This window comes from Gadus morhua, chromosome 11 (genome assembly GCF_902167405.1).
Source record: "Gadus morhua chromosome 11, gadMor3.0, whole genome shotgun sequence".
Lineage (NCBI taxonomy): Eukaryota > Metazoa > Chordata > Actinopteri > Gadiformes > Gadidae > Gadus > Gadus morhua.
The window spans coordinates 10,601,736-10,614,235 of record NC_044058.1 but is presented as its reverse complement, the minus strand read 5'-3'; the positions used below and the strand labels follow the sequence as shown (position 1 = coordinate 10,614,235).

The following is a 12,500-nucleotide window of genomic DNA, read 5'->3' as shown; positions in this document are numbered from 1 at the left end:
CAAGCTTCGCTACTTGCAGGGACTTGGCGGGACTCGCAGCAGCGCTTTCCTCCAAGACCGTCCAACCTTGGAAGAGGACGTCTAGGTCTGCCAGTTACGCCCCTGCACATCAGCAGTCAACCAAGTTGCCCTTTGGACAGAGTGTGCGTGGGCTCAGAAGACCACGCATCGCTGTCTCTCCTTTCGCCGGCCACGTGCACAGACTGTACGGTACGGCTGGGGAAGAGCGAGGGTCAAAAAAAACCGTGATTACCGTAGTGGGCATCCCCGACCCCATCACATGGATCCGGTGTAAATGCGACATACTTATTATCGAATTATTATTTGAATTAGGTCTCGGATCGAAGGAGTTTGAAAATGGGGTGAAACAGGTAACTGAATAAATAAATAAAACGATGTCTTTAAAGGCACCCAGTGCAACTTTATGTAAACATTCAATGAAAAATAAACATTCAATTTCTAGTCTTTTTTACAGTAGTAAGTTTCAAAAACTCCATACCATTACATATCGACATTCAAGGAGCAAAGATGAGACGTCGCTGTGTGGTGAGAACTGATAGAAAATCGTAGACAACAACAATCGCCGGTGGGGAGAAGACATTTTTCCATTGACTGGAAGCCTGCTTTATTTATTGTAGGTTACAAAAAATAAAGAAAATGGCGGCATTGTTGTTGTTATCGATTTTCTATCAGTTCTCACCACACAACGACGTCTCATCTTTGCTGCTTGAATGTCGGTATGTAATGGTATGGAGTTATTGAAACTTACTACGTGTAAAAAAGACTAGAAATTGAATGTATATTTTTAAGCCTCGAAAGTTGCACTGGGTGCCTTTAAGTGATTAGCCTAAAATACACTAGGGCCTACTGTACTGCCATTGATGTTAACTGTCACCTTGCTTGTTCAATAATGATAATACATTTGCATGTGTTGGATGGCAGGTATGTTCCACGTTAATGACCCGCTTAGGGCATTGCATGCATTTTTGCAAGGCTATAACTGTATTTTTGCCAATATCATCTTGATAATAAATTTCTGTTCATAATATACCACAACGCGGTTCACCAACTGTCTGTCTGACCCACTGTCTGTCTGACAAACCGTTGGCATAACCCACTATCTGTCTGACCAACTGTCTGCCTGAATCTGAACCACTGTCTGCCTGACCCACTGTCTCTCTGACTCTGAACCACTGTCGGTCTGACCCACTGTCTGTCTGACTCTGAACCAGTCTGTATGACCCACTGTCTGCCTGAAACACTGTCCGCCTGACTCTGAACCACTGTCTGTCTGACCCACTGTCTGCCTGACTCTGACCACCTGCCTGTCTGACCCACTGTCTGCCTGACTCTGAACAACTGTCTGTCTGACCCACTGTCTGCCTGACTCTGACCACCTGCCTGTCTGACCCACTGTCTGCCTGACTCTGAACAACTGTCTGTCTGACCCACTGTCTGCCTGACTCTGACCACCTGTCTGTCTGACCAGGCGGTGGTCCACGCCTCCCAGATGATGTCCAGTCGGCAGTTTGCCCAGTTGAAGAGAGTCGCGTCCAACGAGGTAAGTTACAGTCTGGACAAACACAACGCATACCGCAGTCACTATAGTGCTGGAATGGAACGTGAATGATTCACCCACATGGTTAAAGGTGTGTTATTGTTACAGACTGTACAATACGTCAAGAAGAAATGTGCGTCGTTGAGTGAGGAACAGCGACAGGCCCTGGCGGTCTCACTGGAAGATATCATATTCCTTCTGCCTGAGGAAGTGTCCGTGTTGCAAGATGATAATGGTACATTCAAACGATTAATTATTCATTCATTCATCTTTATGTTCATTATGAACCATATTAACAAATAGCTTTTTTTAAAGTATATCTTTCTGGGTGATTGGAATTAAGTGGCAGATAACCCAAAATTGCAATTTTTAAAAGACAGAATAGCAACATTTTGAAAGCCAACAACCCAAGAAGAAAATCCTCTCTGCTCCCTTTACACATTTCTCCGCCATTACATAGTGTCGCACCGACCTACAGGCGGGATGGATTCCCTGAATCATTGATGGACGAATTGCCCTGATTGGTTGTAAGTGAGTCCCCTCGAAAATAAAATTGGCCCTGTCAACTCGAACTCACGGACAAACCTTAAGCAAGGTATCTCCTCAATGCAGACAACAAAGTGTTTATAGAGCTTATTCACAAGGGTACACACCTTGAAAACTGTAGACACAAACCACACTATGCTTCGGCTACCCTGACTACAGCTTAACCTCAGTTCTCTCACTGAACACACCATCTTCCCCCCAGGCAGGAAGGTTTGCCTCATCACCATGAGGCTCTGGTTCCTGTCCATCCTGGAGGGCCCTGATGACCATGAGGCCACCAAGATCTTCAGAGTGGCCCCCAATGGGGATGGCAGCAGCCCCCAGAAGAAGATAGTCACTGCCGTCTACGAGTAAGCAGTTAACGGAGGGAGGGATAGTCTCTACCCACCAGTGGTTAGTTTTGGTTGACTTAAGAGTTGAAAGAGAGCGTTTTCGAACTCCGATGTCAACACTCTGCCTGTAGGCATGCTTGAGCAGGAAGTCTAGCCTACTCCTTAATGACATACCTCAAAAACAATTACTGTAAGTGGCTTTGAATTAAGGCGTTTTTTAAATGAATAAGTGGTAAAATAGTAACAGGTCCTTCATGCGTCACACTTAATAGATTGCTATCCTATCCCCTGGTCTTGGCACGTTTGGATAAATGAATCTTAAATACACTGCGTGGTGTCATTTTGCCCAAGGATTAGTGTTGATTATTAATCAGCCATGATTTGTAGTGTTCTGTCTCTCTCCCTCGCTCTCTCTGTACGGTATTTTGGCTTACCAGTTAAAGGTGTAAACATTGAGTTGGCAGCGTCACGGCGTGCAGGAAAAGGCTTAGTTCTGCCTCCACCATATGGCAGGTCTGTCCTCCAGCAGGCCAACAGAGCCCACATATGATATGAAGTTCTTGTGTGCATAATTAATAGTTTTTAAACTCTTTGGCTGTACTTTCTTGGCGAGGAAGGGGGTGAATCAGTCGGCGTGGGCGGTAAGAGTGATGTAACAATTCATCTGAATAAATATTTATATTTATAAATTCACTTTTACGTTACGAATGCCATTTATCTGTCATTTAAAATATCGCGTTTTTAGAATCAAATCCAAATTAAATGTTTTTACCGGAATTAGAGACAGGCAGACCTAGTTTTACTTCACACTGCACAATTTAGATGTCGATTTGTCAAGTTCAAAAGGAAAGCAAGGAGAACTCAGAACATGTAATGAAATATCAACCATGGATAGCTTTGCTTCACAATGTGCCATCGGCTTACATCCTGTTCTTGCTTGGTGCTTTTTTATGTCTCACGCAGTGTTTCTCAACCTGTCGGTCAAGACCCTACATGAGTGCTACGAAATATGCACATTGGGTCAAGGAAGATTTCCAAACTACGGGTTGTGTATCTTTAATAATGCACACAAAGGTTACAGGGAGACATCATATCCCAAAGGTCCCTGGTTGGGTGTAAACTAACTTTGTTCATTTCTGGTTGAATACCACCATACCAGAATAAAACCTTGCATATGTTCTCATTTTATAGATTCCGCCAGGAACTGAGGACAGGGAGGCCACCGGAATGGGAGATTACCAATATATGGCACTGGCATTGGACACTGACGGAATGATTTGCTTGGATCACAAGGAGGCTACATCATACCAATTGGTTAACACGGCATTTATATTTATTCTATTTATCATTAATGAGAGGTATTAGAGATGTATTCAGAGATGCTTTATTTAATGATGCAACACTTCATGTACAGCAAAGCAATGTCATAAACCAAAAAAGTGTATTTTCTTCAATATGTTTTCTATAATCTACTATTTTATAGTAAGATGATACATTTTTCTTACCCACAAAACGTCTCTTCTTGCAGTGAAGAACTCTGTTTACTGATGTTTTATAAGTTCAGGCTGGGACCTACATACTCCCACAGGTGTCAGTATTCAGCGTAGAACAGGAGGAATCTTTGGGGGGAACCGCATAGTTCTCGTTTAAATTATTGGTAAGACAAGGCTCTAAAGATTCAATAACTGTCGAGCAGCAGCACTCAAGCATTGAAAATACACCACAAGGACTGCTGGTATTCCCCTCTCAAGAATCAATATCTAACTCTTTTTCACTACACCAGATTTGTATATTTATTTTTTTACACAAGCCCTGTGTGCCAAACTATTCAACAAGACAAGACAAGAATAAGTAACCACCACTCTAGAGAGCAAAATAATGTACAGCTGTGTTGGAGCTCTGCTTGGATTCCCTTTCCTGAACAGGAGCACCGATCCTGATTAGGATTCCACTGGCAGACTCCATATCCTCTACCCATCTCTCTTTTCCGAGAGTCTTAGCAGAGTAAGGTCAACCGCATTTCAACTGCAAGTGCTTTTCATCTGTGATGATGGTCTGTCATAGAAGGTTCTAGTGTGATTAAATGGCTCCTTCGAGGCACTCATTATTCATCAATGTCCAACAGCAACCATAAAGTTTAGGGAAACCATTTCTGGGATTTATTGTTGGTTGGTTCGACCATTACATGTCTTAAAACAGGCTACACGGTATGGATGAATTGTGTGGTTGAAACATCCTCATTAGTCAATTCATATTACGTAGGAAAAACGTAATATGCTGACATTCCTATATGCGGTACTTTCACCGGTGAAAATATTGCGGTCAACCAGATGCCAATATGTTGAAGTAAACGAGATTATTTATGCAACTCAAGTCTGGGGGTGGTGGCAAATTACCTCTGCTAAATGCAGGGTGTGCAGTGCTCCTTGAGACCGAGGGGCTACAAACAAATTAGATTTACCTTCTGTGATTAGTTAATCCAATCTGGGTGGTGGGAGCGCACCATGGGGGGGGGGCCGTCACATGTCAGAGGGTTCACACAACACCATCTAGCCATCCAGTGGATGCATCCTAGTGTGAACGCTGCCTGGACAAGTGACTCACTCGTACCACAAAACATCACCTGCTGCAGGTAAACTGGCGTCTAGACTACGCGCCGACTGATGGAGACGCCAGAGACGTCATCACCTGTCAGCGCAGACAGCCGGTGACGGCTCCAGTGAATGATGCGTGTCATTCCGTGCTGTCGTAGTTATTAACGTTGACAACGCGTCATCTCCCGATAACAACGGGGTGCCGTCATTAGTGTCCACCGATTCATGCATCGCAAAACATACTGGGGGATTATCCTAATGTCTCCGTCGCTGCGGTAATGCTTGGCTGGTTGGGGGGTGGATATGCGTAATATGAAAAAAACAAACATCTAAATTTGTGTGGGGGTGCGGTTAGTTCCGGTTAGGGGGATCTAGACGAACGTAATTAGATTATTTGAGTACGGTTTAGCTCGGCACATGTCAAATGCTTGTGGACATGGTGATAGCGCCCTAAAGAATTTACCGTGTGTGTGTCAGTCAGACTGATTAGCAGCAACACACAAAACAAGTGCAAGGGCAAAAAGATAATGTGTTGTATTTATGTTATTAATAACATGTTATCTGAACGCTTTGTAATATTCTGACGTATCTATACCAACTGCCAAGTGGTTTAATTAATCCGGATATTATATATTTATGTGTGTGTGTGTGTGTGTGTGTGACTAAATTACTGTGTAAATAGTTTGGCTTTGTCAACATTTTATGGTAATTAGCAATAAGCCCAAAAATGTTTTGAATCATACCAAAGCCTCAGACAGATCTAATGCAGTTAAAATGTCTTTCACATAAAAACAGCAATAAATTAACAAGCCTTTATTAATATTAATATCATACTTTCGACACATCATTGATTTAACTAATTGTTGTATAGCAGCCTGCTATTTCAACTTAATAACTGGAAAAAATACTGTGACAAATTATGCTTGACAAACTTACAATTTCCCTCTGAGGCAATAAGGGTTCGAAACACTAAGAAATTTAGACCAGAAATATTATCTTAATGCTTAAACACTGCAGTTAAAAACACCTTGTATATATTTCAGCTCTCCTATTCTGTAAGTCCAATAATTTATACTGATATTCTTACACAATATATATATATATAGACGCAAGCTTGCAATGAATACTGTTTCGTGTACGGTAGGACCACTTAACGGACTGGTTGTTTTACTCTAAATCACCAGTAGAGAGCAGCGCAAGACTTCAGGTGAGGAGGGGGCGGCCGTGTAGTCGCTAGGGTGTTCTACTACCAGTACCGGGTTTGATCCCTAATGTCTACAGCCTGCCCTGGCCTATCAGAGCAAGACCCCTTCCTCTGTCTTAATGAAATGTACAAGAATTCACTTAAAATAAAATCCAAGTATCAAATTAAATATTGATATGAAATGAGCTTCACCAGAAATGTAAAGGGTCCATATACCTATTGGTTTTTAACTTTTCAACTCTTTCAAAAGCTATAATTATGCCCTCTTATATCATGCATCTGTGACATTATTGCAAAAATCGCCAGGTTTTTGGTATAAAGCAGTAACTTTTAATAAAGAACCATACGATCAGTAAAGAGGGAGGGGCTTATCCTGATGCGAATCAGATCGCTTTCATTTCCCTGAGGACCTCGCGGAAGCCATGAACACACACCTCACTGTCGGGCTGCCGGGCTCTCGCCAGCTCCCAGGCTCCCTCAAACATCTCTGTGGAAACGCTGACGCCCATGTTACGGAAGATCCCGGCCATCTGCAGAGGAAGAAGAGGGTGGGTATGAGGAAGAGGAGTGTGAATATGAGGAAGAAGAGGGTGGGTATGAGGAAAAGTGTGAATAGGAGGGAAGAGGAGGGATGAGGAAGAGGAGAGGGAGGGGGTGTCAACACATTGTATGTGGTGTCATTGGCGTACTTCTCTGAAGGTCTAAAGTAGAATTGGCAACATAGTCCAGTACCTGTAGGTGCCTAATGTCTTGAATTCCCGTCTAACCCACCTGCTCCTTAATGTCATGTATCTGAATTCCCCGTCTAACCCCGACCTGCTCCTTAATGTCATGTATCTGAATTCCCCTTCTAACCCCGACCTGCTCCTTAATGTCATGTATCTGAATTCCCCGTCTAACCCCGACCTGCTCCTTAATGTCATGTATCTGAATTCCCTGTCTAACCCCGACCTGCTCCTTAATGTCATGTATCTGAATTCCCCGTCTAACCCCGACCTGCTCCTTAATGTCATGCATCTAAATTCCCTGTCTAACCCCGACCTGTTCCTTAATGTCATGTATCTAAATCAGGGGGTCTCAAACTCGCGGCCCGGGGGCCAATTGAGGCCCATGGGATGATATTTTGTGGCCCCCTACTTGACATCAAAGTTTAATGTTAGTGCGGCCCGCACGTTGTTGTCAAACGCAAAGAGTGGCTTGCCATGCTTTTTTATCACTTGTGATAGGTGACCAGATGTCCCGGTTTTGCCGGGACAGTCCCAATTTTGGGCTGCGTGTCCTGAGTCCCGACAAAAACCAAAGGACGCTGAAATGTCCCGGTTTCAACCAACCGCTATGAAATGTCCCCTGTTGTCAGCGATTACATAGCCAACGTGATCTAATTATAGCCCGATCATTAACTTCGATTGGGTCAGTTGTGCTCCTTTTTTTTGTGGAATACTTGATGGGGCCCAGCCTGACCCAGACTCTACCTCCGGCAGCCCCCAGGTAACTAGAGTTTGAGAACCCTGATCTAAATGAACTAAGAACAGATGCTCCTAATGTCATGTGTCGAACAAAACCAAAAAATGACTAAGTCACTAGTGTGAAACGTGATATGTAGCGCTGTGTATGTTTCAGATATCCCGATAAACCATTAATATTTATATTTAGCAGTCAATTCACCCACTTACTGCCACCACTGATTCTTGTTGCCATCACAACTATTAATCAACACAATAAATACAAGTTTACATTGACCTGCACACAGCGCACAACCCCACAGCAACAAACGATTGATAGACAATCCGTATGAAGCCAGACGAAGAAGAGCTCCCTGGCGTACCTCCTGCTTCGAGCGGGGGCGGAAGAGGTGCTCCTCGTGGACCCCCCACAGGGAGAGGAGCGAGGGGTGCAGCAGGTGGCCGGCTCCCGCCTGCTCGCCGTAGTTGTTGGTGTCGCCCATCCGCTTGAGGCGCGGCGCCGGCAGGTCAGTCCGCACGGTGGGCACGCCGTAGGTCCTCTGGCCTTCTACAGAAGAAACAGAGATACACAGGGAACATCTTGCTACTATAATAAATGGCCTGCCGCACCAGTTACTCAAGTTACTCATGTGCGCATGTGCCAAGCAGCCTGCAGCTCTCACACACATACAGCAGGCGTGACGAATACATACACCGCAAGCACGCACACACACCGCATACAAACCACAAACACACGCACGAATATAAGGCACACACACACCGCACGTCAAGACAAAGGCAGCGACACACTCGCCGAGCTAAGACGTTATGTTTCTAAACATAACGGCTCCACCATCGACACACGCGCAGGTAAGAACACACACGCATGCGCACACACCGCAACGACACTCGCCCAGGTAAGACGTTATGTTTTTAAACATAACGGCTCTGCCATCGACACACGCACAGGTAAGAACACACACGCTCGCACACACACCGCAGCGACACTCCCCCTTAAACATAAATGCTCCGCCATCAACACACACGCAGGTTAGAACACACACCCACACGCCCCGTCTCCTTAAGCCCCCCGAAATGTCTTTACACTTTGTTGCTCAAACTTCATGTAACTCTCCTCCTTGAGCCTCCCCAAACGTCTTGCGATGTTGATATCCCCCTCACCCCCCTGCGGACTGTTTTAGTTGTCCTTTTTCTTATGTTTTGTGTGTATGACTTATGATTAGTATTTTAAGCTAACCAATAGTAGTTGCCCTGCATTTTAAAATGTCAATGCAATTTTCATCCCTGAATAACAGTCAAAACTATTTAATAATTGATTTGCATGCATAGTATACTACCCTTTCCATTGAACAATTACCCGTTATCATAAATTGACTAATTACCTAATTCCTAATATATGAACATACATACATACATACATACATACATACATACATACATACATACATACATACATACATACATACATACATACATACATACATACATACATACATACATACATGATACATACATACATACATATACCGTATATATAAAAAATCGTAGCAACGTAACCAAATTGTTTTGGGAGAAACCTATACTACATTTATATCTATTGCCCTCCATTTTTACTGGCACTGATTCAACCTAGTTAAAATAACATTGCATCCACAAAATAAATGGTGGCTGTCTTAAGCCTTGCATAGTGAGCCCTAAATAGTAGTAAACATGGAGGTCCCCATCCCCTCCCACACCAACCTGTGGTCCCGCGATCAGCCACCGTAGCTCGGATCTTGGACGAGGAGGTGACGAAGTGGTCTGGGGCCGTCCTGGGCTGCAGGCTGATGGTCCGGGGCACCTTGAGGCTGCTACCTGGCTCAAGGGGCTCCAGGTCCTCAGGGTTAATCAGGGCCTGGGTGGAGCGCCGCCTGGTGGGTGTCCCCCCGTTTGAGAGGGCGCTCCTCTGGGGGGGCGGGTGCCGGGCTGGTCCTGCTCTCTGGGGAAGGACCACAAGAAGAACAGGGTAGGAGGAGAAACCAGCCATTACAACTGAAACTTTGACTGCTTTTCTATAATGAGGACACGAGTCATTTAGCAGACATGTGAACCAAAGCGGCTTATGAGTGAGGCAAACAACAACAAAAAAGGCATGCAATTGGAGCCGCTATAAAAAGATAGGGTGCAGTAAGAACATTTGTACATATATATATTTTTCATGATATATAATTTATTATTATGATATAGGCTGAAGATAGAACCCCTTTTACAGTGGCGGACTCAGACTGTTTGAAGGGCAGGGGCGAAAAAATTAAAAGGGCACAATTTGCACAACATGGGGCCCAACCAGCTTGCAAAAATATGATGCATCATGTATGATGAAATAGTCCTCATCCTTGATTAAGATTAGCATTAAATTATGAGATCCAGATCAAAGTAATTAATGATAGGACATTAAAATTATAACCACACCTCTACCATAAAACCAAACTGGGAACTTTAAAACATTTAAAATATTTATTCCAAAAACACAGCAAAACATTCAGTTTAGAGAACGATCGCTCTACTGAAGCAGTTGTCACCGGGATTGTAGCATATGTTTGTAGAAGCAAAGTCAACCAGGGAAAACTGATTCCACATCATGATGAGTGGAATACCTTGAGTTCGGTGACAACATTTTCTTCCTCCACATCATAAAATCGGCACACTTCCATCATTCTGACAGATAGGCAAACTGTCATTTGTCATGCCTTTTCAGTGACTTGGGATGGTAAGGCAGTGAAGGCCTGAAATAATTAACCCAGTAGGTGCGTCATCCTTCCCCCCCGGTGTAGCTCCTGGGAGAGTATGTCGAGAAAGTTAAAGAAAACCTTTCCCCGGTAGTGCTCCTCCAAGTCGTGGGCTCGGTAGTCCTCTGTATCAGATTGGGTGCTGTATTTGTACTTTTGAGGTACCTTTCTGCGTCTGGCTTGTCCAAATTTTTAATCTGGAACCTCAATTCATGCTGCCTCTGAGTTCCCTTTTGCCTTTGAAAAAAAGACCATGAACTCCTCATCCTTCCTCATTAATCATTAACAATGGTGTATGATGTAGTCAAATCAAGGTCTTTCTTCTTCAGTGAAGCAGATGTGATGGCAGTCTCATTGAAGATGGGTGTGGTAATCTCCATGCATAGAATGAACTCAAAATCTATGCTACGCAGGAGCATCCGGGCATCAACTGCTACAGCGTCTGGTGGATCACTGTCAGCCATGTTCCGAAGCAGCTTAACGACGGCAGAAAGAACCTTCTTCAGGGACCTCAGAGCATCTTCTCTGCATGCCCACCTTGTGTCAGACAGCCTTTTCAATTCACAGACCCTTTGGTCAGGGTACATGGATTGTTGCATTTTAACAAAGCATGGCATGGCGTTTTGTAGATCCGGCAAAAAATGTGTAAAGACTTTCCACTAAGTTGGAAAACCAAACAAAATGCTGGTTCGATTTGGCACTCTCCACCAAGACCAGGATAGACAGTGGGCATGACCGTGCACGTATAAAGCTTTGTCATTATGGCTCTGATTTTGCGACTGCAGACCCTTGTAGCTTCCACTCATATTTGCAGCTCCATCGTAGCCTTGGCCCCTGACATCTTCCAATTTCAGTCCATTCTCCTCAAGGAGTGTCCTTACAACATTCTCCAATTCCTTTCCTGTTGTTCCTGTCACATCGCAAACTTGTAAGAATATCTCCTTGATTTCCATCTGATGGACAAAGCGAACAACGAAGGACACCTTTTCGACATTGGAAACATTGGTGTCATCCAAGAGAATGGAGAATAACTTTGACTCATCTATTTCTTTGAGAATGACCCTCTGACATAGGTGGCAAGGGCCTTGATAATGTCATTCTGTGTCTTATAGGACAACAGCGACATCTGTGTTTTTTTTTCTGTTGAGACTGGATATGTCAAGGTGCCTTTTGAGGGTAGAATCATATTTGGCGTAGTCACTGAACAAGTTCAAGGAAATTTTCTTTGTTCAAAGATGTTATACTTTCGTCATGACCCCTGAACGCCCCATCTTGCCGCGCAAGATACAGTGCGATGCCTACCAGCCTGGTCATTAATTCCCTGTTTCGTTGTCGCTCCTGTTCTTTTTTGGGTCTTTCTTCTATGTCTGCCCTCCTGAAAGCTTTTTCTAGTGGTCTTTGTCTGAAGTTGCTCCTCTAGAGGGCACTTTTTCAACCATGGAGGCACTGTAAGGGCATTTAAGGGCACTCATTGAGGCAATATATCAAATTTTCTTGTTTTGAGGGCTCATCATCATAATTTATTGTATGAAGGGGCACCAGAGGGCCCCCAATATTTTTTCACATATAAAGAGGGGCCTATAAGGCACTTTCTCTCATATTCGCCACTCTTAAGGGCACTTTTTCAACCATGAAGGCACGAGGGGGGGCGGCCGCCAAACACACAATAGTGATACATAGTGAAGATGAGTCACTAATGTGATCTTCATATGGGTGGAGCTCTCTCTAGGAAGCGGTTGATGTTGTTGGCGTCGCAGAGGGAAGCTTCCCGGACACTTAGAATGTGTGTTTCGTGCATTTAGCATACAACATCATTAGAGCGTTACTCAGACACGAACTAGCTAAAAATGAAATAATCATTAGTTGGCATGGGCCATAACCACGGGGATATCCCCACACAATTTATTTTTTTATATATAGCTGAAAAAGGGTCATCACTTACCCTTTTCTGAGAAAACTTCTCCTATTGTCCGCATGGTTGCTTGAAAATATTGGCATCATATCGTAATCAGGGTATCTGCAGGATTCAGCAAGT

General features: G+C 43.9%; 2 protein-coding genes across 2 annotated transcripts in view; one reads left to right on the top strand and one right to left on the bottom strand.

The window, feature by feature from the left end:
- Positions 1–4,585, top strand: part of si:dkey-82o10.4 (m-AAA protease-interacting protein 1, mitochondrial) — a 4,724-nt gene extending 139 nt beyond the window's left edge. Inside the window, exons 1-5 of the mRNA XM_030370433.1 lie at positions 1–371; positions 1,490–1,561; positions 1,667–1,793; positions 2,307–2,454; positions 3,628–4,585. The exon at positions 1–371 is cut by the window's left edge and continues 139 nt beyond it. Coding sequence (XP_030226293.1) covers positions 1–371; positions 1,490–1,561; positions 1,667–1,793; positions 2,307–2,454; positions 3,628–3,712 — 803 coding nt within the window. The 3' untranslated portion in view covers positions 3,713–4,585. The remainder of the gene's footprint in view (positions 372–1,489; positions 1,562–1,666; positions 1,794–2,306; positions 2,455–3,627) is intronic.
- A 1,245-nt stretch (positions 4,586–5,830) lies between these two features.
- Positions 5,831–12,500, bottom strand: part of efhb (EF-hand domain family, member B) — an 11,929-nt gene continuing 5,259 nt past the window's right edge. The window contains 3 exon segments of the mRNA XM_030370367.1: positions 5,831–6,764; positions 8,060–8,244; positions 9,438–9,675. Of these exon segments, the coding sequence (XP_030226227.1) occupies positions 6,618–6,764; positions 8,060–8,244; positions 9,438–9,675 (570 nt within the window). The 3' untranslated portion in view covers positions 5,831–6,617.